The following is a 23941-nucleotide window of genomic DNA, read 5'->3' as shown; positions in this document are numbered from 1 at the left end:
GGGTGCGCGCGGCTGAGAGCAAAAACTCGTGGCGAAGCCACGGCAGCGGCGCATAATGCTGTGTGGGTTGACGCGCCGTTCTGAGTGCATTTTGCGTCTTTCGTCATACGCGGCACATTGTCACCTCGGTGCGTAGCTATCGCCTTGCGATCGCACACTCAAGGGCTCCCATGCTGCGCTGCACAGACGAGAACGATCCTCACTGAGCACAGAGTTCGCCGCGCAGTGGTGTCAGCGAGTCTCAATGCTGTGGCGCTCTTGCCAGTGGCGACGACAGAGCCGCACAGTCGTGCCGCAGGGCTGCTTTGATGTACGCCTGCACGTCAACTACATGCACGGAAGAGGGCGCAAGTCGCTCTGTGCACGCCTTGCGGCGAACGACAGCTTCTGCCTGTGACGCACGCGGTGTGCAGGCGCCCAGCGAAGCGGACACGACGGCGGGGAGGCACGGTGAGGGCATAGCATTACATCTCCAGGCTCATCTGCGTGTCGTCGTCAACCGGAGGAAGCGAGGCGTCGTCCAGGCGCAGGCTGGAGTCCTCCTGCCCCTGCGCCTGTGTCAGGGCTGCACGGACGCCCTCCTGCGTCTCCTCAGTGTCCGCATACACGCCGGACGAGGCGGGCTCAGGTGCGCGGGCCTTGGGTGCGCGCTTGGCCTTCTCCTGCGGCGCCGGCGGGGCCATGCCGAAGAGAGTCGTCTGCTTCTTGGCCTTCGGAGGCGCAGCGGGCGTCTCGGCAGCCTCTGCTGCGTCCACGCGCTCGAAGAAGGACGTCGACTTGTGCATGGAGCGGTCGCGCACCATGCCCTGCTTGCGTGCGAAGGGGTTGCGCGCTCCGCCGGCGGCGGCCTTCGCTGCAGCGCGCGCGCCTGGAGGAAGAGATGGGCTTAGCGACGGCGCGAGAGGCGCGGAGAGCAGTGAGTGAGCAGCTCACCTTGCTCGTCGACCTCGAGGTCGGACGTCTTGCGCTTCAGGCCAGCCTGCGCGTTCGTCCACTCCGGGCTCTGGCTGCGTGCCGAGACGTTCGACGTTGACGGCACGGACTCTGCGGGCGATGCGTCGACCTCGCGTGGGCGGGGAGCAGCAGTCTCGTAGGTCGGCGCAGCAGACGAAGTGAGCTTCGCGGCCCCGTACGACTTCCTCGGCGCCTGCGTCCGTTCTTGACCCAGTGCTCGACGAGCGGCGCGGATCCGCTCCACCGACGCATCGGGCGAAGGCTCTCGCTGCTGTGCCACGACGCCCGCGTAGGCACTGCTGTGCAGCAGAGCGTCGTTCTGCGCATCGCGTTCGGCGCGCGTGTCGACCCACTCCTTCAGCGACGCCATCCTCTCGGCCAGGCTGGTCTGGTGGAAGAACGACGCGATCTGGAGGGCAGCATCGAGTGTCTTGGCAGTGTGCAGCTCTCGGGCGGCATCGAGCGCACGGCCGTGCCGGTCAGACTTGCACGCCAGCTGAATGAGCTGCAGCAGTGCCTTGTCGGCGCTGTGGTCAAGCGCGGCAGCGTCGCTCTCGTCGATGTCCTCGTCGTCCTCGGCGCCGCCCCTCGATGCGTCGCTCCTGCGCAGCCGCGCGCCAGCTCGCATGGCATCGGCAGCACGCACGGCCAGCAGGTGCTGCTGCTCGAGCGCGCCGGACGGTGTGTCTTGGTTGAGGAGCGGAAGACGGAACTCCGTCTCCTGGATGAGGGGGCGGGCCTGGGCGGCAGGGTCGGGCGACGCATGGCCCTTGAGAATGAGCGAGTAGAGCTTTGTGGAGCCGAGGCCGACCGGCCAGTATGTGAGACGCGAGCTTGCTCCGCCCTCGGCGGCGGTGCTCTGCATGCTGGCAGACCGCGTCTCGAGGACCGGAGTCCAGCGCCCTTGGCGCGGAGAGTGGGCGCGGTCCAGCACGTACAGCACGCCCTGCGAGTCGAAGATGGCGGGTGCGTCGAGCAAGTCGAAGCCAGCCCACTGGAGCTGCACGTCGCGACCGAGGGGCAGCGTGCCTTCCTGCACGATGCCGAACGTGAGCAGGTCAATGAGCGTGTAGCTCAGGCTCTGGAAGCCGTTTAGCGCGACCGGCGTGCCAGCGCGGTGGACCACGAGCAGTCTGCGGTCGCCTGCCGCCAAGCAGACGACGGTCGAGCCCAGCGCCCAGACATAGCGCTGCAGGCCCGATGCACTGAAGAAGCGCAAGTAGCCGCGTGACGTGGCCACGACGGCGGTGGCAAGGTTGAGCGCACCGGAGGCGGCCGCAGCACTGCCGGCAGCCGCACGTCCAGCCATGGCCACGGCTACGGCGCTCTCCTCGCTCTGCAGGCTCGCGCTCCACTCCGCACCGGGCACGTTGCCGGCGCCGGCGGCCTCGAAGGGCTTATAGTACACCATGCTGGGCGACGTCTCTCCGTCACCGCCAACCTTCTCGGCGCTGGCGAAGAGCGCTCCCGTGCTGCCAAGCGAGGCAAGATGGTAGCCGGCGTGGTCGGCAAAGCGCCAATTTCGGCGGGCAGCTGCGTCGAACGACTCGAACGCTACAGTCTGGTGTCCTTCTTGGTCCGTCGCTACCAGCGAGCCGAGTGTGCTGAACGCCAAGAAGCGGCGCTGCGCCTTCATCGGCGTGCTTGTGGGCTGGAAGGGAGCTTGCGTGGCCGTCGATGCTAGCGACGAGCCCTCCTTAGCAGTGGCCCGACGACTGGAGTGTCTTGCCGAGCGTCCGTTGCGCCCATAGGCGCCCTCATCGTCGACGAGGAAGCCCTCGAGGTCATCGTCGCCGGCACGCGCGTGCTTTGAGCGGCGCTCGCTCACCGTCTGCTCCCGGTCCTCTTCGTCAGAGTCGTCAAGCCCTGCGCCATCGAATAGCTCATCGATGTCGTTGCGCGCCGCCTGGCGCAGGCCAGCTTGCGCCGAAAAGTCGACAGGCTCGCACGGGCTTGCCATCGTGGCGCCCACGACATCAGACCAGCGCGTCAGCTGCCCCAGCGTGTCGACCCAGGCGAGCGCATCGGCGTCGGCACACCACGAGATGCCCGAGACGAGCGCCTCTGCCCGCCGACTGCGCACCGGGCGCCGGCTGCTCGTGTCCCACACTGTGACGTGCGCCTGAGTCGTCGCGCTGGCCAGGTAGCGCCCGTTGGGAGAGAAGGCAAGCGCAGTGATCTGGCCCGCTGGCCGGTCCTCGGCGGCGATGCTGGCGTGCTGAGGCGAGTAGACCGCAGAGCGTGACCAGCTGGAGCCGGCGCTCGAGATGACCGCAATGTCGTGCGTCTTGCTCGGCAGCACAAAGTGGCTCCCGTCGGGGTGCCACACGGGCTCGGAGCTCATCTCGGAGTTGACGCTCTCGCGCGACACGATGCCCTCGAGGCACGACACCTCCACGGGGTCCTGCGGCGAGCAGTCCCAGACGCGCGCGGTGCCGTCGCAGTCGGTGGTGACGAGCAGAGACTCACGGGGCGACCAGGCTGCCGCGCGCACGGGCCGCGTGTGCTTCGTGAGCAGCTGGATGCGGGCCGGTGCTCCGGCATCGACGAGCTTGACGATGAGCTCGTCCGAGCACACGGCTACGCGCGGCTCCCGGCCGGGCTGCAGGTAGCGCTCAAGCGCCACGCAGCGCGTCGGGAGCGCCGTGCGAAGGAGCACGTTGACGAGGTCCGTCGGCTCCTGCCGCTCGTGCGGCGCGGGCGCGTGCTCGTAGATGCGCACGGCGCCGTCCTGCGACGCCGTGACGAGCAGCCGCCGCGAGACGTCGATCCAGGTGATGGGCTTGGTCGCCTCGTCGGCCTGCAGCGGCTGCGTCGCCGACTGCGCCGCGGCCGGCAGGAAGCGCACGACGCCCTCAGAGCCGCCCGTGAACATCCAGCTGCGGCCGAGCGAGGTGAGCGAGGCGCCGAGGGGCTCACCGGCCAGCACTCACGGGTTGACGCTGCCCGACGGCGCATGCCGGATGCGTGCCAGGCCCTCGGCATGCGTGACCTGAATCTCGAGGCCGCTGGCCGCGCCCTTGGCCGTCGAGGACGGGAGCGACGCCATGGCGTCGGGAGGAACGGGGCGAGACGCCGTGCAGACGAGAAGCTCGAGTGAAGAGGTACGAGCTGGGCCAGTGAGGGCGTAGAAGGGCGAATGCTCGCGAGGACGGCAGCGCGGGGTGGGTGAGGGGAGGCGAGCTGTGCGGCGTGCGGTGCGCCTCGCCGATGCCAACACCGCGCGACACGCGCTTCTCAACGCGCGCCTCTCTACGCGTCGGGCACGCGCCAGAGAGGCGTGGGAGCAGCGCCGCCGCCAGAAGCACGGGAACAGACGCCGGGCCGTCGGGAATGCGCCCGCTGCTCGTCAGCAAGCGTGGTTGAGCGGCGCATGATGCCAGAGCGTCAATAGAGCCGCTCCGCCCCGCAGCACGGCAGCAGTCGGTGCCAGCTTGGACCACCAGCGCTAGCGCGCTGTGACGGCGACATGCCCTCCGCCGCAGCACACAGTTGCAGCGGCGTGGGGTCGACGTCACGCATCGGCGCCATGGGCTGGTATCAGACGCGGCGGGCAGTCACCCGGCCATCGCAGCTGCGCACACGTCTTTCTCTGCCGCTGGCATCCACCTCCAGCTTCCAGGACCGTCCGCCTGCAGGCGCACACAGGAAGGCACCACAAGGGCTTCGCCGCTCAGGCATCGCTGGACGCAGTCCCGGCGCCATGCCTGCGCTGAACCGCATTCTCGCGGGCCTGCTGTGCCTTTCGCTCTGGCGCAAGGGCCCGCTCTGCTGCGCTGCGTCGTGCAGCTGCTGCAACGACGTCGAGAGCGCCGAGGCCGCCCGGGCGCAGCGCGACGTGTGAGCGGGCGCTGCGGCGTCGTCGCCGTCGGCCGGCGCCGCTGACCCCTGCGCCCACATCAGGGCACGCCTCGAGGCACGCCGGGCCAAGACCGAGCGGCGCACCCAGCACGACCGCCAGCGCCACGAGCGCAAGACGAGCAAGCTCGAGCGCAAGCGTGCGAAGGCCGAGAAGCGGCACTCGCGGCGCGCAGCTCGCTCTCGGCGCCGGCACGGCAACGTGCCAGACGCAGACGCTGCTGCGCACAGCCAAGCTCGTGCCGCAGCGCCGTCGAGCGAGCCAGCTCTGCCGAGCTATGGCGAGGCAACAGACACAGGCGGGCGTACATAGGCGTCGCTGATCTTGCTCCCAGGGCACGCAGACGAGGTTGCTGTGCGCAACGTGCACCGCGCCCGCGTGGCCTCACCCGCCTCTCTGTCTCCTAGACCCAGCGCCCTTGCCGCGTGCGTGCACGCTTGATATTCTCGCCGTCGCTTTGGCGAGTACCGTGTCGTGATTTTGCAGACTATACCAAGCATCAGCCTGCGCACACCCGCCAGCTGCGGATCTTGAGGAGGGGCAGGCGGGGCGCGGCCGCGCGGCGGGCGTGAGCGGAGCAAGACGGAAGGCCGGCGTCACGTGCGGCGCCTCCCCTCCTCAGCCAGCAGCAGCGCCGCGCCGCGTCTTCGCGCTTTCCGTGCCTCTCTGCTCCTGCGCTGCCAACAGCGGCTCAGAGCGGCGCCTCGCAGCAGCACCGACGCTCATCGTCGCTCTCGATGCTGAGTACTGCATCGCTGCAGCGCCCACGCGAGTCGAGTCCAGGCTTGCAGCGGCAGTGAGCGACCATTTGCTGGCCCGCAGCGTGCTCGTCGGGGACCGAGGGGGATTGCCGCACGGCGGGCGGCCCAGGCGGCTGGAAGTCTCGCCGACGTGACGGCGTGCCTCTCTCGGCCTCGCCGCTGCTGCCCGCCGGTGCGGTACGGCGGCCCAGAAGGCCGCAATCAAGCTGCAGGCGCATCTGCGAGCTTCATCATCTGCGGCGCTGGTGCTGCAGCAGCCAGCCCCGGCATCGGCGTGGCGGGCACGCCCGCTGCAGCTGTGCTGCCGTGCGACGCGAGTCACGCGCGACGAGGGCAAAGACTTTCGCCCGACCGGCCGACGAGAGGCGGCGCGACTCCATGCAGAGATGCAAGGCTGCAGCACCAGCGCGCCGGCAGAGAGAGCGCGCGCCCAGAGATCATCTCGCAAGCCTCCGGCGCAGGCAGTCTTCCTCGCCCCTCTGCCCCGCTTTCCCACCACCACCACACACTCCCATCCACCATGCTCGCCCCGCTCGCCCGCACCGCCCTCCGCGCCTCGCGCCGCTCGCTCGCCGCCCCGGCCGCGGCCCGCAGCGTCTCGCTGCTCGCCGCCGCGCGCCCCGTTGCGCGTGCCGCCGTGCCGGCCGCCGCGCCCCAGCAGGTGCGCGGCATCAAGCACATCGACTTCTCCGGCGACGGCCAGATCGAGACGGTGTACGAGCGTGCCGACTGGCCGATCGAGCGCCTGCACGAGTACTTCAAGGACGACACGCTGGCGCTCGTGAGTGGCCGGCCGCGCGTCCGGCGGGCGCACGCTGCGGCCTGCTGCTGACGTCCATGCCCCTGCAGCTCGGCTACGGCTCGCAGGGCCACGGCCAGGGCCTCAAGTGAGTCTGGCTTGCCTCATGCGCCGCTGTCGGCATGCGCTGACGCGCCCGCTGCACAGCCTGCGTGACCAGGGCCTGAACGTCATCGTCGGCGTGCGCAAGGGCGGCGCGTCGTGGAAGGAGGCCGAGGCCGACGGCTGGGTCGCCGGCAAGAACCTCTTCGACATCGACGAGGCCGCGCAGAAGGGCACGTACCTCATGATGCTCATGTCCGACGCCGGCGCCTCGGAGGCCTACCCGAAGCTCATGCAGTACATGACCAAGGGCAAGACTGTCTGTGAGTCGCAGCGCGACGTGCGGGCGGCTGCTGCTCTCGCGGACCTGTCTGACATTGCGTGCCGGCAGACTGGTCGCACGGCTTCTCGCCGGTGTTCAAGGACCAGACCGGCATCGAGTCGCCCAAGGACTGCGACGTCATCCTGTGCGCGCCCAAGGGCTCGGGCCGCACCGTGCGCACCCTCTTCAAGGTGCGTACGCACGCCGCCGTGCGATGCGGGCCCCGTCTGCCGCCATGCTGACTGCTGCGCTGCTTGCCTTTGTAGGAGGGCCGCGGCATCAACTCCTCGGTGGCCGTCTTCCAGGACGTGACCGGCAAGGCCCTCGAGAAGGCCGTCGCTATGTCCGTCGCCGTCGGCTCGGGCTACACGTACGAGAGTGAGCATGTCCTGTTTACTCTTTCAGGGGCACGAGCTGACGCCTCTCCTTTCTTCCTAGCCACCTTCGGTGCGCAGCCTGCTGCTCGCTTGACGCGCTCTTAGCTGACTCTCTCTCGCGCTGCCGCGTTCCTGTACTGCAGAGAAGGGTGAGTGCGGCTGTGCCCCTCAGGCACTGTTCTCGTGCTGACGCAAATTTGCTCGCAGAGGTCTACTCTGGTGCGCTTGCCCGCTGCAACGTCTCCCCGAGACGCACTGACCCCGCGCCTCACAGACCTCTACGGCGAGCGCGGCTGCCTGATGGGCGGCATCCAGGTGTGTAAGCCGTTTCTCGCTTAGCGAGCTGCCGCTGACAAGCCTCTCTTCTCTCCTTCCAGGGCATGTTCAAGGCCCAGTACGACGTGCTGCGCGCCAACGGCCACAGCCCCTCGGAGGCCTTCAACGAGGTGCGTCGCACCTCGCGAACGCAGTGCCGCGCCTACTGACGTGCTCGGGCCGCGATCAGACGTGCGAGGAGGCCCTGCAGTCTCTCTACCCGCTCGTCGGCGAGCACGGCATGGACTACATGTTCAAGGCCTGCTCCACCACGGCCCGGTGCGTGCTCCTTGCCCTCCCGCTGCGCCTGCCTCCGCTGACCGTCCGTCTGCGTGACCCTCCAGCCGCGGTGCGCTTGACGCCGCCCCCAAGTTCGAGGCGGCCCTGAAGCCCGTCTTTGAGGAGCTCTACGCTCGCGTGAGTTGCGCTTCTTTGCGCGTTGCGCGCGCTCCGCGCAGCTGCTCACTCACCTGCTTCACGCTCCAGGTCAAGGACGGCAGCGAGACCCGGCGGACGATCGAGTTCGCCAGCCAGAAGAACTACCGCGAGCTCTTCGAGAAGGAGACCGACGAGGTCGCTGCCCAGGAGATGTACGTTGCGCGAGTGCCTGATGCAGTGCAGCGGCTGAACCCTTGGCGCTCTGCAGGTGGCGCGTCGGCCAGAAGGTGCGCGCTCTGCGCCCCGACCGTGCCGCCAAGGGCCTGTAAAGCGAGCCCTTGCTTCGCACCCGCCTATGATTATGGCGTGCGCACTCTCCTCGTGCGCACAAGCATCGCGAGGAGCGGTCAGACGGCTGTCGCTGGGCAGCAGGCCACTCGCGTTGCAATAAAATACAGCTTCGCCCCGGATCTCAGCAGAGCAGGTGCGCTTGAATGCCGCAGGGCGCGGAACAGGGAGCAGGGGTGCGGGTGCGGGGTGCTACTGGCCGTCACGAGGCGGTCTGGCGGTCTGTGCGCGCTCGCTCCTCGAGCTGAAAGCCTGTCGGCGTCTGCATGCCCGGTGTCTGGCTGCCAGCACGGTGCGGCGTCGGCGGCGCAGAGGGCGGTGGAGACGTCGGTCCGGCGCGGCCAAAGACGCCCAGCACACCGGCGACTGCGTCCGACAGCACGCCGAGGCCCGGCACTGCCAAGTCTGCCGTGCTCGACGAGCGCACCGCTGGCGCGCGCAGCTGGAAGAGGCGGGCAGTGCTGCCGGCATAGATGCCACTGCGCACGGAGCAGACGAGTCAGCGCACGGCGAGCGAGGGTACCGCACCCTTGCACGTCACGCACTGAGGCAGCTGCGCGCTGACGTAGACGAGGCCCCAAAGGTAGGACAGGAGCCAGACGCGGGCCTGCTCGTTCCACCGGAACGCGCGCAAGTCTGGCAGGGAGGCGGCGTCAGCATCAGGCATCGGTCGTCGCTGCGCCCGTTGCGCCACGCACGCGTGGGCGGAGCGGCGGGCAGCACGTCGCGCAGCGTCTGCTCGCGCAGAAAGGCGAGAATGCGCTCGTCGGCGTCGCTCTTGCCGACAATGCCCGTCGCCGCGCAGTGCTCCTCCACCCGTGGCACGAGCTCCATCAGCACCACTTGCAGCGTGTCCAATGGTAGTCTGGCAGGGGCCGAGTCAGTGGCGCGGGGGCGCAGCTCACGCGCGACGGCTACGCACCCAGACTGCCAGCTCGCGACCCAGGCGGGAGTTGCGATGAACCCGTTCCTGCCGATGGTGCTTGCGGCCGCCAGGAGCTCGTCGTCGCTGAAGCCTGCGACGAGGGCGTCTTCCGCATCGAGCGCATCGGCGGTCGGCACGCCCGGCGCAGACTGGCCGTTGGTGCCGGACATCTGCCGGCGTTTGCCACGGACCTTCTCCGACGATGAGTCGATGTCCGCCGGTGCGCCCGACTCCGGAACGGCATTACCCGCGCCGTTTGACACTCGCTCCTGCTCCCCTTGGACAGGCGACTGCGCCTTCTCGTCCTCGGCGAGCGACGTGTCGAGCATGGTAGGCGACGTCTGCGCACTGGCGGCGGTGTCGTCCGTCAGCGACGCCCGCGGAGGTGGCTGGGCTGCTTGCGACGCGTTGCCCGTGCGCTGCCGGCTCCGTCGCACGTCGGCAATGCCCGACGCCAGCGTGAAGCGAGAGAGCCGCTCGACGTCTCGGCGACTGCGCAGCAATGCGTACATCAGGTTGGGGTTGGCCTGAGCGTTGCGGTGCAGGACGGCATTGAGCGCCTCGAGGAGAAAGTAGAGCAGGCGCGGGTTGCCTTCGTCGGCGAGCAGGAACGCAGGCGCGGAGAAGCTGCCAAGCAGCGAGGCCAGGCGCGCGCTGCTCGCGACGGTGAGGCCGCGCCAGGACGGGGCGGTGTTCGCCAGCGCAATGACAAGAGGCGGATACAGCGCCGACAGTGCGCCACGCGTCGAGGCCATGACTGCGTAGGCAGCCTGGATCAGCGCATCCGCGGCGGTGCCAGCCTGGCCTGCCGTCCCAGAGACGACGCCAAGGCGCGAGGCGTTCGGGATGCGGCAATTTGCAGCGCTGCCGCGAGCGCAGATGCGCAGCGCAAACGAGGACGTGGCACTCGCGTCCTGGAGCATGAAGATGCACAGTCGCACGAGGCCCTGCTGCGCAACGCTGTCCTTGTGCGTGAGCGCGTGTGAGAGCAAGCACGAGAGGAACAGAGGCGTGCGGACCTCGTCGTCGAGCATGAAGACGCGGAAGCGCGCGTTGTGCGTGAGAAGCCGCCAGAGGAGCAGGAGTGCTTCCGGGGCGTGGGCGAGCGAGCCGCCGCCTGGCCCACCGCCGCCGGTGATGAGCGTCGGGGCGGCGCGATGAGCCAGCGGGTTGAGACTGCCGGATCCTCGCACGGCGGCAGCATCGAGGAGCGCAGTCGAGAGCAGTACAAAGTCCGCTTGGCGGTGCAGCTTGGACAGATAGAAGCGGAAGACGTTTTGCTCGCCGCGCGCGTTCGACTGGAGCGAAGCTGACGAGGTGTTGCTGGCCAGCGGTGGGCGCTGAGGATCCGCCGCTGGTCGGCCCGCCTCGGCATCTTCTGGCGTCGGCTCCCAGGCCAAGAGCACGCCGAGCGTCTGCAGACACAGGCCCGCAAGCGTGCTGCGCGTCTCCTCAGGCGTCGGCGTGCCGGCGAGCCGATCCTTGACGAGGCCACCGGGCAACCCAGCTAGGCTGGCCAGCCAGTGACTGTCTCCTGCGTGCTTCACGCCCGTGTTGAGCAAGGAGCACAGGAGCGGAAGCGCAACGCTGCGGTCGAGCAAGGTCGCCGCGAAGCTGAGAGCTGCGTCCTTGTGCGTGCTCTGCTCGGTCGCCGGCACGTAGATGGCCTTGGAGAACAAGACAAGCAGCAGGCGCAGAGTCTCGGCTCGGTTGGCCTCGTGCGTGCGGCTTGTGCCCTTGAGCTCGATGGAGCTGCCGACGCCCTGCTCCCAGATCGCGTAGTGCACGCGCGACTCTCGCACCGGGACAGAGTCGGGCAGCGCGAGCAGCTCGGCCGTCCAGGGCAGCGTGAAGCCGGAGTAGAACAACAGGTCGACGACGAGGGTCACAAGACGCTCTATCAATGGCGGCTCAGAGCCCTCTCCGGATGCGGTCAGCGGAAGTGATGGAGCGTGCCCTGGCGACGCCGGCCCGCCGCCGTCCTCCGTCTCGTCCTCGTCGATGACGAAATGCGATGCCTCTGGCACCGGCAGCGGCTCTCTGGTGCCGCGTGGCTCCAGCACAAGATCGGCAGTCGCCGGAGCAGGCAGGCGGCTGAGAAACAGGCTGCGCTCGAAGTCGGTCGATGCCAGCGCCGCTGGAGGGGAGTCCGGGTCTGGCCGTTCGGCGTGGGCTTCGGACTGCGCAATACACGTTGCATCGTGGTCGCCTTCCATGATGACGGGCAGGATGCGAGTGAGGATGCGAATGCAGTTCAGCGCCTCGCGATGGCGATCGCGCACCGAGGCGCCGCCGCCGGCTGCGTCTTGGCGAAACGTGCTGCTCTGCAGACCCAAGCCCCACGCACCGCCGAGAGCGGGCAGGCGTCCGGACTCAGCTTGGCGCGGGCGAGGACAGAAAGCGGCATCGTCGCGCAGACTCTCGAGATGCGCCACGAGCAGGCGCACGAGGAGGTGGACGCGTGCAGGTGCGCGCACCAGTGCTCGGCGCACGTCCGTGACGGTGAGCAGCGAGAAGACCTCGGCCGGCGACGCGAACGCGTTGAGGATGCGGGCGACATCACGGGCATCGAGCAGCGCTGAGACGTCTGGCGGCGCATCGAGACGCAGATACGAGCGCACTGCCGACGGCAGAGAGGCGAACATCGCGCTGCTCGACCCGCCAGGGACGGGCGGGGGCGCGGCGCGATGCGGTGCTGGCGCAGGCAGCAGCTAGCGGGCTGCGTCACCAGTGCGGCGCCGGTCGGCCGTGCCAGCACAGATGGGCCTGCTTTGCAGCAACGCCGCCGATGCAAAGCGCCTCCGCAGTCGTCGGCCCGGAGCGCTGCCCGCTGGCGTCGCGGCCGCGTACGGCACAAGGTGCGAGGGCGTCGAGCAGGCTGGGTCGAGCAGAGACGACGCCAGAGACTCGCGAGGGGCGGCGAGCGTTCGGAACGGACGGTGACTGGGCGTGCGCCGCAGAGTGTGCGACGGGGCGAGGGTGTGACGTGGAAGAGCGGTGGTGGTAGAGTGGAAGGCGCGCACCGGCGGGCTGCGTCCGCAGATGCCCTTGCGGCCGCGGCGCGCTGCAGCAGCCGCAGGATGGCCCGGGCGCGCAGGTCGCGACTTCGCAGCGTGCTCCCACCTGCACGCGCGCCTCGTCTTGCCTCACCTTGTGTCTTCTCCCTCCTCCAGTTGTCCACGCGCACTAACCCGGCTTGACAAGCGGCGTGCGGCTAAGCGCACAGCTAGGCTTGTTGGCTCGTGTCTCGCGTCTTGCATCTTGACGGCAAGGCCATGGACAGCAAATGACGCTAGAGATCGACGAGCAGCCACGGTACGGCTGCCTAACCACGTGCGCATCGGCAGCTACAAGAGACATGCTCCTACGGGTGCGAGGCGGGTTGCTCGTGACTGAATTTCATTGCGAACTACACCGCCGTCCCAGCCATTTTCGCCGCCGCCGCCCTCGCGGCGCCCGCCCTTCTGAGCAAATCGCGATTCGACGTCTTGCCCTCCCTTTGCTTCTTGCGCCCGAGGCCATGTCGCGGCGTCCATGGGCCCCTCGAGTCGTCGGCGTAGAAGTCCATAGGGTAGTCGATGGCTTCGTTGGGGTCGTCGGCGTCGAGAGAGGCGGCGGAAGGAGAGTCGGCGAGAGAGGAAGCAGGCGAGCTGCGGAGATCCTCCATGCCTACTCCTCTGCCTTTGCCCCAGCCCCTCGTGACGCCAAGCGCCACATTGGCCTCGTACGGACTGAGGAGCGGCTTCTCAAATGCCTCTCCCCAATCCAAGCTGAGCCGCGGACAGCTCGTCTGCACAAAGGCGTCGAGGTGCTGGCCAAAGAGGGCGAGCTTGGCGGGCGAGAGCTCGGAGAGCAAGATGGGCACGGCGGGAATGCGAGGAGCGTGCGCAGAGAGGGCGGAGAGGAGAGAGGAAAGGACGGAGAGAGAGCCTTGGCGGCCCAGCGTGCCGAGAATCAGACCCCAGCCTGAGGCGGAGGGAGACAAGAAGGAGGAGGCGGGAGCGACGCTCGAGGTGCCGGCTGCCGATGCGCCGTTCGTCTGTGTTGCCTCGTCGTGGCCATCGTGCGTCTTGTCGCCTCGCAGTCCCTTCTCCGCCCCCACTCTCGCCCTCCTGACCGCCCTCTCCCTCCCCTCTCTCATCCTCGCATGGTCATACCACTCCCGCACAAAGACGGCATCGTACGGATCATACCTAAACGCGGCGATCCTGGGGTTTGCAATCATGACGCTCTCGAGATGAAAGCGGCCGTCGCCGACGTAGAGGACTGCGTCGGTGTCGCTGGGCAGCGTGGGAGACGTGCAGCCGAGAATCTCGCCCGGGGAGAGAGGGCGGATCTGCGGGATGAAGGGCGCGTAGATACCGCGGTCGAAGGAGCGGGCCGAGGCAGAGGCCGTGGGAGCGGCGCTTGATGAGGTGTCGTTCGAGGCAGGCGCGGCTTCGAGGAGCAACACCTCCTTGCCTTCCTCCTCCTCTGCGTCCCTCCACTCTCGCTCCAGCTCCTCCTTGAGGCCTTGCAGCGCCGCAATGAACTGCACGGTGCCCACGAGGGCGATCTTTGTTCGCTTGCCTCCCTCTCCCTCCTCTCCCTCCTCAAAGCCGATCTCCACTCGTCCCGTCTCCTCGCGCTGCACGCCGCCCACGACGCGTCGCCTGAACGCGGACGCCGAAGAGGAAAAGTTGGCGCGAATCGTCTTTGCGAGATGCAGCGCGTTGATGCGAATCTCGACGAAGACGTAGAGTGTGCGTATGCTCGTTTGATCTACCGGCACTGGCAATGTCCATCAGCCTCTCTTCTCTCTCTCTCTCTCTCACAAGCGCGCCGCACTCACCAAGACAGCTGTGTCCGTAATGCACGAGCATCTCGGCGCCCAGCGCGCGCGCCGTAAAGTCGTCGACACAGCAAGCACCATAGGTGACATCTCCCAGTATCACAATCTGTGCGCCGGTGAAGCGCGTGATGATGTCGCCGAGCGTGCAGGCAAAGACGGCGAGGCCCTCGGGCAGCTGCAGGGCGACGACGCGCGGGCGGAAGTGGAGGATCTGCGCGATGGTCTTGGGCAGCTCGAAGGAGTAGGCGGCGGGCAGCAGCGTCGAGACTGCGGCGTCGAGCGCGTCGACGTCGTAGGCAGGCGTGGAGGAAGAGGCCATGACGGCGAGAGAGCAGAGATGGAGGTGAGAAGGCAAGCGCCGATGACGAGGACGCAAAGGAAATCTCGCGCGCAGGCAGCGCGCGTGGCGGCCCAGTCCCGATTCCCGCGCCCCCACGCTCTTGCTGTCAAACGCCGCATGACGGCCCGAGCTCAACTCAGTTTAGAGCTCGCCGCCTGACGCAGCTCCACATCCCACGGCCCTCAGCTCCAGCGTCGAGGGTCCAGCTCGTCCTCACGCATACGCGGCGAAGCAACAGCAGCACCCAGCACTCAGCCTCTTGCGGCACACAGCCCGCCATCGTCCGCAAGCACATCTCTTCCTGCCTGCCCTCCACACTGCGCCGAGCGACTGCGCCCGCTCTCTCCGCCTTCTACGCCCAGCGACTGCGCCCAGCCCCGGCGTCCGCCTTGTGCGCTCACCGACTCTGGCTCAGCTCTGGTGTGCAGCTCCTGGCTCGCGCTCTCGCAGCGCTTGAGTCGGTGTGCCACGAGCGAGCGCGGTGGAGCGAGGGTCAGGAGAGCAGGAGAGGCGCCAGCCTCAGTCTCAGGCCCAGCGGCGTGCCCGGCGAGGCAGCGGCCAGCTAGCATCATGGCGACCGCCACCGCCCGGGCGTCGCAGCTCTCCGCGCTCTCCATCCCGCCCTCTTCTTCCTCCTCGGCGCCACGCCAGCGCGTCAAGCCCGGCCTGCGTTCCTTCTCCGCCTCGGCGCACAAGCGCTCCTTCGCCTCGGCCGACTACGACCCGTACATCGCCTATCTCTCGCGCCAAGTCTACGCGGCCTTCTTCAGTCCCGAGTCGCGCTTCTACTGGCTCATCGCCGCCGGACTCGGCGTGCTGGAAGTGGCCGTGCTGGCGGTGGTGATTCGGAGGATTGGATGTGAGCACGCGCGCTAGCCGAAGAGGCGAGGAGAGGACTGATGTGAAGGAGCAGACACAGAGATCGACTTCTCAACGTACTTGGTTCAAGCTCGGCTGTTCTACAAAGGCACGCGCGAGTACTCGCTCATCACCGGTCCATCCGGGCCCTGCGTGTACGTGTCCCCTCTTCCCCTCCTGTGCCTCGCCACTCACGTAGGGGCGTACGCAGATATCCAGCACTCCATCTCTACCTGCACACCCCCCTCGACTTTCTCACTGCGCAAGGCTCCAATCTCGTGCCCGCACAATGGCTCTACGCGGCGCTCTATCTGGCCACTCAGGCACTCGTGTTTGATCTCTATCGACTGGCCCGCGTGCGTTGTCCTCTCCCCTCCTCCGCCTCTTATCGCTGACCTCTGCTTCAACAGATCCCGCCAATTGTTCTTCCGCTACTCATCATCTCCAAGCGCCTACATTCGCTCTATCCGCTGCGCATGTTCAACGACTGCTGGACCATGTTCTTTCTCTACGCCGCATTCAATGCCGTGCTACGACGGAGGTGGAGAGCCGGGAGCATGCTCTTCAGGTGAGTGGTGCAGACCATACGGGCTGGCGTGGCTTTGCTGTCTTTCATTCCCCGCCCTCGCGCTTGCTTCCCTCCTTGCGCCCTACTTGCGCCATCCTGCTCCACCTCGTGCGCCCCGTCTAAGCGCAGCCAGCAGAAGCGGTGCAGCACCACAACACGACTGACCTCTCCCCTCCCTCCACCCTTGCTCGCAGCGCCGCGCTCGGCATCAAGATGAATGCCCTGCTGTTCGCGCCCGCATTCGCAGTCGTCTATCTGCGCTCTCTCGGCCTGGCGCGTGCCTTTCAACAAGGCCTGCTCGTCTTGCTCATCCAAGTACGTCTGTGTCACTCTCTTCTTGCGCTCCTCAATCTTGCACCTCTTGTGCACGTCACTGACCCCCCATCCGCCCCTTCTTCGCGCTCGCGCTCGGCAGGTCCTGATCTCGCTGCCCTTCACGCTGCATCATCCCAGCGCCTACTTCCACGGCGCCTTTGACTTCAATCGAGCCTTTCTCTACAAGTGGACCGTCAATCTGCGCCTGCTGCCCGAGGCCACGTTTCTCTCGCCGCGTACCGCAAGACTGCTCCTGGCGGGGCACGGCCTCGGCGTGGCGGCATGGATGACACGCTGGCTGTACGTGCCGGGAGCGGCAACGGTGCTGGAGAAGGTCAAGGGCTTGCTGAAGGGAGGAGAGGAACTCTCGGCGCGCTGTATGTAGTCTCCTGGCCACCCCTCGCTTCGCCTACTTGCCCAAGCTGACTCTCCCTTTCGCTCGCAGTCATTCTTCTCTCACTCTTCACGGCCAACCTGCTCGGCATGACCTTCTCCCGTTCGCTCCACTATCAGTTCTACGCCTGGTACGCGCATCAACTGCCCATGCTGCTGTACTTCGTCAGGCTGCATTGGGGGATTCGGTGAGTGCCCTCTTCACTCCTTATAGCCGAGCCGGAGCGCGGGGCGCAAGGCAGCAGAATGACGTTGTCTGCATGGGCTTATGCGCTCGCCTTCCGAGCCTGCATTGCCGAGCTCTGACGCCTACCCTCTCCTCGCCCCACCATCGCAGCCTGGCGATCTGGTATGGCATTGAGACCGCCTGGCTTACCTTTCCATCGACGTCCTATTCCTCCTCCTGTCTCATCCTCGCACACGCCACGCTCCTCATCGGCCTCTGGCGCACGCCGACCGATCCACCCGTCATCCCTCTAGCTGAAGGCGAGCCCCTGCTCTCCCCTCCTCTCGTCTCTCCTCCTCTCAACTCCCCCACCTCGCCCATCCTCGGCGCACGCTCGCCGCGCTTGGGGAGAAATAATTCCTACTCAAAGTTCCGCTAATGCTGCATGAAATTCATTGCCCTGCGCTCCTCTGCTACGTCTCCATCTGCGACTTCGCTTCTTCCTCTCCCGCGACGGCGCGAGGCGCCACGCCTAGTCCCCAGACGGCCGCCCGAAGCCTCCTTGCCCAGCTCTCGCCCACGTCGTATCCCGCCGCTCTCCACTTGGCAAGCATCTCCTTGTCGGCGTTGATGGCCCACGGATCCTCATACGCTTGAGTGTCGCTGGCGCCTGCGCCGCCGAGAGAAGCAGGTGTTGGGCGCAGCTCATAGAGTGTCCTCGCATCGTCGATGCTCGCATAGACGCCCTCGTAGTCCCACAGCATCTGCGCCTCCCACGTCTGCTCCTCTTTCTCCTGCTTGACCGCCTTCTGCACCGGCTTCGCAAGTCGCTCGTCTTCTCTCCTCTCTTGCGATTCTATCCGCTCTTCCTGCTCCTCAAACGCCTTTCGCGCAGCCTCGCGAAGCCGACGGAACTCCTTCTCGCCGTCCTTCAGAAGCAGCATTTCCGCGCCCTTGCGCTCCAGCGCCTCGACTTCCTCTTGGCGCTTCGCAAGGCGCTCGCGACGCGCCGTGGCGCGTGCGACGCGCAGAGACTTGAGGTGCGTCTCTGCGGCGAACGCCGACGTCGATTCGGAGGCGGCATTGCGCGAATTCGCGGCCGATGCGGCGCGGTTGGCCGCTTCGTACGCGGCGATGCGGGAGGTGGTGGAGGCGACGTCGATGCCGGAAATGGCGTTGTATGCTGCGCGTGCGAAGTAGGCGATGAGCAGGAGCAGGAGGGAGAAGGCATGTCGCGCAAGGGCTTACTGAGCGTCTCGACTTCCTCCAGGTAGTCGTTGTAGGCTTGCAGCGTTGGAAACTCTTCCTGTCTTCGATTGAAGCTGTGGTCCCTTTTACTCAGCTCTGCTCCCTTGCTTTCGCGCGTGGGCAGAAAGACTCACATTCTCCCCAAGCGTCGCCTCAGATCGACCTCTCTCTCGACGCCCAAGTCGGCAAACGTCTGTGCGCCAAACTGATTCTTGCGGCAGATGTGTCCGCACTGCGGACACGGCGCGGGGCCGAGCGAGAAGAGACGCTCGATGCACGTCTCGCAGATGCGATGGTAGCAGGGCGAGACGCGCAGGCGCAGGCGGGGATTGAGGAAGCGGTCCGTCTTGCACTGGGGACATTGATCTTCCGGCGACTGAAGGGCGCAGCGATTAACGGCAGCGCCAGAGCCAAAAGAGGCTTGGGGTGCTGCAGAAGGGAGAGAGAGAGAGGCACGCATCACTCACGCTATATTCCCCCACTCTCCCCGTCACGTCCTTGAGTTCCACGCGCACGCCGCCACTGAGCAGGCCCAGCGCCGCATCTGCCGCTGCGCCTGCCGCTCCTGCTGCGTCGGCGGCAGAGGCAGTAGAGGCGATGTGCCGTGGGCCGGTGCGCGGCCTTGCCTCGGGCGCAGAGCCGGATGCTGAAGAAGAGGCAGCAACAGCGGCGGCAGAGGCAGCGTGAGAGACGGCCGGCGGCACGGCGGCGCGCGAGATGCGCCCGCCGCGACGAGACATGCTGCGCAAGAGCGACCAAGGTGGCAAGTCACGAGAGGGCGAGACGAAGTGACGAGAAGAGGGCGGCGGCGGCGGTGGTGGTGGTGGTGTGGAGGCGAGGCAACCGCCGTGGTCGCTGCTGCGTGCTCAAGGCAGCCCAGAGCTGCGCGGCGCGCCGCTTTCTCGTGCGCCATGCCGCGCGCTGCTCCTCTCGACTGCGCCACTTGCCGCGGCTCTCCTCTCCACCACCACCACCCACCATGTCCACCTCGCTCTCCTACTGTGCCGACTGTGCCAATCTCCTCTATCCGCGCGTCGACCACGCCAACCACGTGCTGCTCAACGCCTGCCGCAACTGCCCCTACTACGAGGAGGCACAGAGCAACCTCGTCTTCCGCAACGACCTCATGAGCGTGTCCAAGGAACAGGCCGGCGTCACCGACGGCCTCGCAAAGGACCCGACGCTGCGGCGCACGGCGGAGCTCGAGTGCCCCAGGTGTGGACGCGCCGAGTGAGTGGGCAGAAGGAAGCGCAACAAGGAGGCCAGGGCGGGCGGTGAAGGGCCGAGGGCCCAGGCGGAGACGCCGCGAGTGGGCAGACGTGCGGGCGCCGGCATCGGCGCATGGCGTCTGCTGTCGGCGTTTGGCGTGGTCCTCGGCGTTGGGTCTCTAGGGCGGCACTGTGAGCGAGACAGCAAGCCTGGGAGATGGCTCCATACGCTTGGGCGCCTGTGCTGCCATGTCTCGCCGCCAAGTTCATGCGGGCCTGCGTTTCTTGGGCGAGCGGCCCGAGAGCTCAGGCCCGAGCCCTAGCTGCTCGCTAGCTGCAGCCCGCAGCGGCATCGTTCCTCTTGTCGCCTGTGCCTTTGCCCATCGCGTGCAGACTTGCCCCCCACTAATGCACCTCGCCCCTCGCGACACCAGAGCAGTGACGTTTCAAGATCAAGGCAAGCGTGTGGCAAACCGCATGATTCTCTTCTACGTGTGCGCGAGCTGCCAGCATAGTGAGTGGTCTCGGACTTGTGGGTCGCGCCAAACGAAGGAGGAGCGCGAGGGAGAGGGAGGCGGGAAAAGGAAAGCTCGAGCGCGGACGAAGTGCCGCAAGAGTGGAGGGTCGAAAGGGAGTGGAGAACGCCATTTCTGTGCCGGTGGGAGGTTTCGAAGGGCTGAGAATGCACATGCGAGGCGGAGGTTGAGGGGGCAGAGGGCATTTGCGTGCGGGCATACGGGGGGCAGAGAGACGAGAAGCGAAGGAGCGAGGAGAGCATGGAGCCCGCGCTTCAAGCAAGCACACGTAACCCAGCAGTTCGGTCAGGCGTTTCCAGCCTTGCAGCTGCGGGCGCAGAGACAATCATGCCTCGCTTCGTGTTGCGGCACTACGACTTTCGCACGAGCGGCCATCTGCTAAGTTACGCTGGTTCCATGGGTCGTTGGCTCGCAAGTGCGAGATGCAGCCTCGAAGAAGGCGAGAGAGAGATGAAGCATCCCACGCCCGGTGTCCTTTGTCTCTTTCCCTCTCTCTGCCATAAGTGCAGCGAGATAGAGCTCGGCACAAGCCCGGCACCAGCCCCGCAGAACGTAGCGGAGCGGGAAGCACGGGACTGTACAAAGCAATGGACACACAAAGCTGACGCCAGCTCCCTGTTCTTCCTCTTCCGCCAGCATTCAACGCTCCAGGCATCACTCCCGGACAGCGGAAATGAAGGCGCGTGTCTCTCTCTCTGTTCTTTCGCGCGCGCAAACAAACACGATTGGAGCTACTACTTGGGAGCCACGGCCGACTCTGAGAGAGAGAGAGAGAGAGAGAGAGAGAGAGAGAGAGAGAGAGAGCAGGGGAGAGGAGGGGGGGACGGGCGATGAGATGGACATCGAGGAGGAGGAGAGAGGGAAGAAGTGGGTGTAATTGTACCTTATGATTGCAAATCTCAAGCGGGCACGCTTTCATGAGCCCGTCTCGAGTCAGTCGAGCGGCGCTTCATCTCGCTTGCTTCTCACTACTTTGCTTCCATTCCCGCACCGAGATGGGCCTCATGTGCTATGACTTGCCTCCTCACACTCCACGAGCGCCCCACGCATACTGAAGGCAGACCGAGGTACGAGCTTTTCTCGGTTCTCGTGCTCCTTTCTTCACGCCCCGCAAATTCGCAAGCGCCACACATACACCGCCTACACGCGCGAAAGCCTCCTACGACGAAAAGGAGGGAGAAGCGGGAGTGGAGTTGGGGGGGGGGGGGGGGCGATGTGTAGGTTTGATAGAGTAGTATTCAGACAAGTCTAGCATGCGACGCCGCCGAGGAGCTCTCTCGGAGCTGATGCGCCATGCTGCTGCCCGAGACCCTCTCTGCCTGCCGCGTCGACTGTTCCTTCTCCTCGTGCGCCGCGCCGCCGCCGCGCGCTTGGAGGCGCAAGTGCGGCCGGCCCAGCAGCGCCATGAGCTCGTTGTAGGCGCGGATCGGCGAGGGCACGTAGTCGTGGGAGATGAGTCTGTGCGCAGGTCCGGGATGGCGGGGTTTCGTGAGCTCAAGAGAGAGAGAGGAGGGGACAAGGAGCGGGAGACGCGGAGGATGGGGGGGGGGGGGGGGGGGGGGAGGGGGGGGGGGGGGGGGAGGGAGGGAGCACACTCACAGTTCCATGCGATGGCTACTGGCCTCGGTCAGGAGCGCGCGCAGCACGCCCAGCAGATTTTCGCAGTGGTCCAGCTTCTCGTTGAGGGCGCGAAAGCGGCTCTCAATGTCGAGTGTGGCACAGATGGAGTCGTAGTGATGCGCCAGATACTCGTTTTCCCAATACACCTGCCACACTTGCGTTCAGCGGCGGCGCACGGCGGGCGAGGGGGGGAGAGAGAAGGTGAAGACGCGGGGGGGGTGTCAAGGCAGAACGCACCTCAGGCTCATCGAAGAAATTGTCCCTCGACAAGTTGGCACGCTGCCTTAGGCGCAGCAGCGTGCCCATGCGCCGCACCACCTGCTTGCGCGGCAGCGGCACCTTGCCTTCCGTCTCGAGCAGGCGCGGCAGCGGCGCACACTGCTCCAGAAAGACGTCGAGCGCCGACTCTTGCACTGATAACCTGCGTTTGCCCCCGTGCCCCCATCCGTCGCGATTGCAACGAGAGAGGGATGAGTCAAGGGCGTCAGAAGCTTTGTCGACTAATTACGCGATCCTGCGCAAAGAGCAAATTTTGCCGGTGCTCTCCGGTCTTCGGTGCCCGAGCTTGCTTTGCGCAGCAACCAACGTGGGGCGAGGCAAAGAGGGCAAGAGTAGAGGCAAACAAAGACACGCACCGAGCAGATCTCGCCAAGCCCTGCGAAAAGGCCAGTTTGGCAGACAGGGGACTCCAATGGTCGCCGGTGGGATTGCGATTGTTGGGCAGCACTGGCGGCGCGTCGCCCAGGATGAGCAGATCGCCTATGATTCGCGTTGCGCTTTTTTGGCCATGGTGCGTCGGTCCGTCAGCGCCCACGCAAACAGAGAGGGTGGCGGGAGCAAAGGGGAAGAAGAGGGTGGGGGGGGGGGAGAGGAGAGAGAGAGAGTAGTACGTACGTACCTATCGCTCTGTGCAACGTACTCCATGCCCTCATCTCCCACCTCTCCAAACGGCTCGCGCTCCACTGGCGCCTCCACTGCGCCGCCTGCGCCTGCGCCTCGGCGGCGCGTGCGGATCACGGCGCGCAGCACTCTGCGGCTCTGCTCGGGCGCCAGGCCCCAGGTGACGTAGGAGCCGGAGCGCAAGATGAGCACGTCGCCCTGTTGCTGAGCCTGTGCCGTCGGAGGAATCGCCGCATCGGCGGCGGCGGCGGCATCGCAAGAAGGCAGCGGCGGCCAGCGCAGATGCAGCACTTCATCGTCGAGCATGCATGGGCGCATGCCCCTGCGCTCCAGCTGCTCGCGCAGCACATCGAGATCATACGCCTCGGCCGTCGTGTATGCGCATGCCTGCTGCAGCTCCGGCGCGGCAGACACGGCGGCGAGGGCCTCTTGCTGTGCGACGGGCGCCTGCTGCGGCTGCGGCGCCGAGGCGAGCTGGGCGCGCAGAGCACGCGAGGCCGACGCTTGCGCCTTGGCTTTCGCCGAGGGCAGGGCTTTGCGAGGCGGAGGCGCGGTGGAGGATGCGGAGGCAGGCGCGGAGCTGCTGCTGCTGCTGGACGAAGACGAAGAAGTGGAAGCGGCACGAAGGGCGAGGGGCAGCGAGTGCGAGAGGCGAGGCGCAGAGCGCAAGCGCAGCGCTCGGGCCGAGCCACTGAGCAAGTGGCGCTGCATCGCAGGCAGGTGCACGCGGTGGAGTATGCGGACGGCCGCTGCGCTGATACTCGCACAGTGAGGTGCTGCGCGAGACGGGGGTGTGGTGGAGGAGAGACAGCCTCGGCGGCGGTGGGCGCAAGCACAAGACAAAGGCAAAGTGGTGGAGCTGCGCTGATTCAGCCGCGCAGCAAATCTTGAATCTCGCACTACACCGGCCCGCATCTGCCGGATTACGCTTGAAGCGCGGCACTTGTATTGCGCGGCTTCAAGGCCTTGCTTTGAAAGGGGGAGTGCCGCCTGTGCGCTCGGACCACCGCGAAGAAAGGTGCTTCTCCAGGCGCGAGGCCGAACGTGCTCTCGCCTCTTCCCCCTCCACCACCGCTCTCAGTCTGAGTGCACTGCAGCTTGCACGCTTCATGCCGCTCCTCTCGCCGTCGCCATGATGCTGCTGCGCCTCAGCCTCAAGCCGCCGCCGCTGCTCCTCTCGCTCGCCTTCCATCTCCTCTTCCTCACCTCGCTCTTCCACCTCTACTTTACCTCGCCCGTCGTGCACCCGCACGTGCGCTATGCCTCGCTCACCGGCGACGCGGCCGTGGGGCGCGCGGGCCAAGGAGCAGCAGCAGCAGCGCAAGCGGCGCCGGCGAAGCGTCTGGTGCTCATCGTCGGCGATGGCCTGCGTGCCGACACGGCGTTTGCCTCGGTGCCTCGCGGCCTGCGTCCTGCTGCTGCTGCTGCTGCTGCATCTGGCGAGGAGGAGGCGGCGGCGGCGTGGTACGCCATGCCTCATCTCCGGCACCGCGCACTGCACACTGGCGCATGGGGCGTGGCGCACACGCGCGTGCCGACCGAGTCGCGGCCGGGCCATGTGGCGATGATTGCGGGCATGTATGAGGATGTGAGCGCCGTGACTACCGGTGCGTTGTCCTTCTCCCCCTCTCCTTCTTCCTGCTTGCCTTGGCCCCCTTCGCCGACGCTGTGGTGGTGATGGCTGCGACAGGATGGCAAGCCAATCCAATGCCCTTCGACTCCACACTCAACGTCTCAAGCCACGCCTTTGCCTTTGGCAGTCCAGACATCGTGCCGCTCTTCGCCCATGACGCACCCGAGCGCATCGAGGTCGAGAGCTATGCAGAGCACGAGGAGGACTTCTCCAAAGGTGCGTCCCCGAGGGTCTCTAGAGAGAGA

The 23941-nt window shown here is 66.7% G+C and overlaps 11 protein-coding genes across 11 annotated transcripts in view; 5 read left to right on the top strand and 6 right to left on the bottom strand.

The window, feature by feature from the left end:
- Nucleotides 1-446: 446 nt before the first annotated feature.
- FA09DRAFT_346748 (hypothetical protein) lies at nt 447-4124 on the bottom strand. Its single transcript, XM_025744771.1, has 3 exons — nt 3888-4124; nt 934-3833; nt 447-868 (listed from the first exon to the last, which is right to left on the bottom strand). The coding sequence occupies exons 1-3, from the start codon at nt 4001-4003 to the stop codon at nt 465-467; spliced, it is 3420 nt and encodes a 1139-aa protein (XP_025596790.1). The 5' UTR covers nt 4004-4124; the 3' UTR covers nt 447-464.
- A 211-nt stretch (nt 4125-4335) lies between these two features.
- FA09DRAFT_331369 (hypothetical protein) lies at nt 4336-5324 on the top strand. Its single transcript, XM_025742996.1, has 2 exons — nt 4336-4794; nt 4858-5324. Exons 1-2 carry the CDS (start codon nt 4424-4426, stop codon nt 5123-5125), a joined length of 639 nt encoding a protein of 212 aa, XP_025596789.1. The 5' UTR covers nt 4336-4423; the 3' UTR covers nt 5126-5324.
- Nucleotides 5325-5493: 169 nt separating this feature from the next.
- On the bottom strand, nt 5494-5909 carry FA09DRAFT_331368 (hypothetical protein). The gene has a single exon (XM_025742995.1). It carries the CDS (start codon nt 5790-5792, stop codon nt 5505-5507), a length of 288 nt encoding a protein of 95 aa, XP_025596788.1. The 5' UTR covers nt 5793-5909; the 3' UTR covers nt 5494-5504.
- A 185-nt stretch (nt 5910-6094) lies between these two features.
- FA09DRAFT_340307 (ketol-acid reductoisomerase mitochondrial precursor) lies at nt 6095-8136 on the top strand (the record flags this gene model as incomplete). Its single annotated transcript, XM_025744311.1, has 14 exons — nt 6095-6355; nt 6424-6461; nt 6521-6738; nt 6807-6928; nt 7004-7115; nt 7176-7184; nt 7258-7263; nt 7322-7333; nt 7389-7429; nt 7492-7560; nt 7620-7708; nt 7774-7846; nt 7916-8019; nt 8076-8136. The coding sequence occupies 14 exons, from the start codon at nt 6095-6097 to the stop codon at nt 8134-8136; spliced, it is 1215 nt and encodes a 404-aa protein (XP_025596787.1).
- Nucleotides 8137-8217: 81 nt separating this feature from the next.
- On the bottom strand, nt 8218-12078 carry FA09DRAFT_331366 (hypothetical protein). Its single transcript, XM_025742994.1, has 3 exons — nt 9078-12078; nt 8854-9020; nt 8218-8791 (listed from the first exon to the last, which is right to left on the bottom strand). The coding sequence occupies exons 1-3, from the start codon at nt 11723-11725 to the stop codon at nt 8655-8657; spliced, it is 2952 nt and encodes a 983-aa protein (XP_025596786.1). The 5' UTR covers nt 11726-12078; the 3' UTR covers nt 8218-8654.
- Nucleotides 12079-12464: 386 nt separating this feature from the next.
- On the bottom strand, nt 12465-14250 carry FA09DRAFT_310763 (hypothetical protein). Its single transcript, XM_025740644.1, has 2 exons — nt 13912-14250; nt 12465-13850 (listed from the first exon to the last, which is right to left on the bottom strand). The coding sequence occupies exons 1-2, from the start codon at nt 14228-14230 to the stop codon at nt 12490-12492; spliced, it is 1680 nt and encodes a 559-aa protein (XP_025596785.1). The 5' UTR covers nt 14231-14250; the 3' UTR covers nt 12465-12489.
- Nucleotides 14251-14421: 171 nt separating this feature from the next.
- On the top strand, nt 14422-16998 carry FA09DRAFT_331364 (ALG3-domain-containing protein). Its single transcript, XM_025742993.1, has 8 exons — nt 14422-15110; nt 15165-15264; nt 15321-15465; nt 15520-15677; nt 15872-15992; nt 16093-16369; nt 16438-16573; nt 16723-16998. Exons 1-8 carry the CDS (start codon nt 14822-14824, stop codon nt 16988-16990), a joined length of 1494 nt encoding a protein of 497 aa, XP_025596784.1. The 5' UTR covers nt 14422-14821; the 3' UTR covers nt 16991-16998.
- FA09DRAFT_331362 (CDK-activating kinase assembly factor) lies at nt 16984-18626 on the bottom strand. Its single transcript, XM_025742992.1, has 4 exons — nt 18267-18626; nt 17934-18175; nt 17800-17873; nt 16984-17734 (listed from the first exon to the last, which is right to left on the bottom strand). The coding sequence occupies exons 1-4, from the start codon at nt 18537-18539 to the stop codon at nt 17025-17027; spliced, it is 1299 nt and encodes a 432-aa protein (XP_025596783.1). The 5' UTR covers nt 18540-18626; the 3' UTR covers nt 16984-17024.
- Nucleotides 18627-18778: 152 nt separating this feature from the next.
- On the top strand, nt 18779-20355 carry FA09DRAFT_321171 (putative DNA-directed RNA polymerase II 14.5 kDa polypeptide; the record flags this gene model as incomplete). The annotated part of the gene is made up of 3 exons (XM_025741008.1): nt 18779-19029; nt 19442-19521; nt 20180-20355. 3 exons carry the CDS (start codon nt 18779-18781, stop codon nt 20218-20220), a joined length of 372 nt encoding a protein of 123 aa, XP_025596782.1. The 3' UTR covers nt 20221-20355.
- A 403-nt stretch (nt 20356-20758) lies between these two features.
- On the bottom strand, nt 20759-22873 carry FA09DRAFT_346743 (hypothetical protein). The gene is made up of 5 exons (XM_025744770.1): nt 22062-22873; nt 21799-21939; nt 21401-21584; nt 21143-21309; nt 20759-21001 (listed from the first exon to the last, which is right to left on the bottom strand). The coding sequence occupies exons 1-5, from the start codon at nt 22772-22774 to the stop codon at nt 20782-20784; spliced, it is 1425 nt and encodes a 474-aa protein (XP_025596781.1). The 5' UTR covers nt 22775-22873; the 3' UTR covers nt 20759-20781.
- Nucleotides 22874-23198: 325 nt separating this feature from the next.
- Nucleotides 23199-23941, top strand: part of FA09DRAFT_300046 (alkaline phosphatase-like protein) — a gene marked incomplete at both ends in the record, with an annotated part of 3977 nt that continues 3234 nt past the window's right edge. Inside the window, 2 exons of the mRNA XM_025740317.1 lie at nt 23199-23670; nt 23754-23912. Coding sequence (XP_025596780.1) covers nt 23199-23670; nt 23754-23912 — 631 coding nt within the window. The remainder of the gene's footprint in view (nt 23671-23753; nt 23913-23941) is intronic.

This window comes from Tilletiopsis washingtonensis (genome assembly GCF_003144115.1).
Source record: "Tilletiopsis washingtonensis strain MCA 4186 unplaced genomic scaffold FA09scaffold_17, whole genome shotgun sequence".
Lineage (NCBI taxonomy): Eukaryota > Fungi > Basidiomycota > Exobasidiomycetes > Entylomatales > Tilletiopsis > Tilletiopsis washingtonensis.
The sequence above is the reverse complement of the archived record's forward strand: the minus strand, read 5'-3'. Positions and strand labels throughout refer to the sequence as shown.

Coding starts and splice junctions, on each gene's coding strand:
- FA09DRAFT_346748 (XM_025744771.1), bottom strand. CDS start 4,003: ATGGCGTCGCTCCCGTCCTCGACGGCCAAGGGCGCGGCCAGCGGCCTC. Junction 3,834..3,887: donor CCGTCGGGCAGCGTCAACCC/GTGAGTGCTGGC, acceptor GCTCGGCCGCAG/CTGGATGTTCACGGGCGGCT. Junction 869..933: donor CCTCGAGGTCGACGAGCAAG/GTGAGCTGCTCA, acceptor CTCTTCCTCCAG/GCGCGCGCGCTGCAGCGAAG.
- FA09DRAFT_331364 (XM_025742993.1), top strand. CDS start 14,822: ATGGCGACCGCCACCGCCCGGGCGTCGCAGCTCTCCGCGCTCTCCATC. Junction 15,265..15,320: donor GGTCCATCCGGGCCCTGCGT/GTACGTGTCCCC, acceptor GGGCGTACGCAG/ATATCCAGCACTCCATCTCT. Junction 15,993..16,092: donor TGCTCGTCTTGCTCATCCAA/GTACGTCTGTGT, acceptor CGCGCTCGGCAG/GTCCTGATCTCGCTGCCCTT.
- FA09DRAFT_310763 (XM_025740644.1), bottom strand. CDS start 14,230: ATGGCCTCTTCCTCCACGCCTGCCTACGACGTCGACGCGCTCGACGCC. Junction 13,851..13,911: donor TTACGGACACAGCTGTCTTG/GTGAGTGCGGCG, acceptor GGACATTGCCAG/TGCCGGTAGATCAAACGAGC.
- FA09DRAFT_331366 (XM_025742994.1), bottom strand. CDS start 11,725: ATGTTCGCCTCTCTGCCGTCGGCAGTGCGCTCGTATCTGCGTCTCGAT. Junction 9,021..9,077: donor GTCGCGAGCTGGCAGTCTGG/GTGCGTAGCCGT, acceptor GGCCCCTGCCAG/ACTACCATTGGACACGCTGC. Junction 8,792..8,853: donor GCCCGCCGCTCCGCCCACGC/GTGCGTGGCGCA, acceptor CCTCCCTGCCAG/ACTTGCGCGCGTTCCGGTGG.
- FA09DRAFT_331368 (XM_025742995.1), bottom strand. CDS start 5,792: ATGCGCCTGCAGCTTGATTGCGGCCTTCTGGGCCGCCGTACCGCACCG.
- FA09DRAFT_331362 (XM_025742992.1), bottom strand. CDS start 18,539: ATGTCTCGTCGCGGCGGGCGCATCTCGCGCGCCGCCGTGCCGCCGGCC. Junction 18,176..18,266: donor GGAGAGTGGGGGAATATAGC/GTGAGTGATGCG, acceptor TGCGCCCTTCAG/TCGCCGGAAGATCAATGTCC. Junction 17,735..17,799: donor GGAGGAAGTCGAGACGCTCA/GTAAGCCCTTGC, acceptor TCGCACGCGCAG/CATACAACGCCATTTCCGGC.
- FA09DRAFT_331369 (XM_025742996.1), top strand. CDS start 4,424: ATGCCCTCCGCCGCAGCACACAGTTGCAGCGGCGTGGGGTCGACGTCA. Junction 4,795..4,857: donor GCCCGGGCGCAGCGCGACGT/GTGAGCGGGCGC, acceptor CGCCCACATCAG/GGCACGCCTCGAGGCACGCC.
- FA09DRAFT_346743 (XM_025744770.1), bottom strand. CDS start 22,774: ATGCAGCGCCACTTGCTCAGTGGCTCGGCCCGAGCGCTGCGCTTGCGC. Junction 21,310..21,400: donor ATTTCTTCGATGAGCCTGAG/GTGCGTTCTGCC, acceptor CAAGTGTGGCAG/GTGTATTGGGAAAACGAGTA. Junction 21,002..21,142: donor AGTAGCCATCGCATGGAACT/GTGAGTGTGCTC, acceptor ACCTGCGCACAG/ACTCATCTCCCACGACTACG.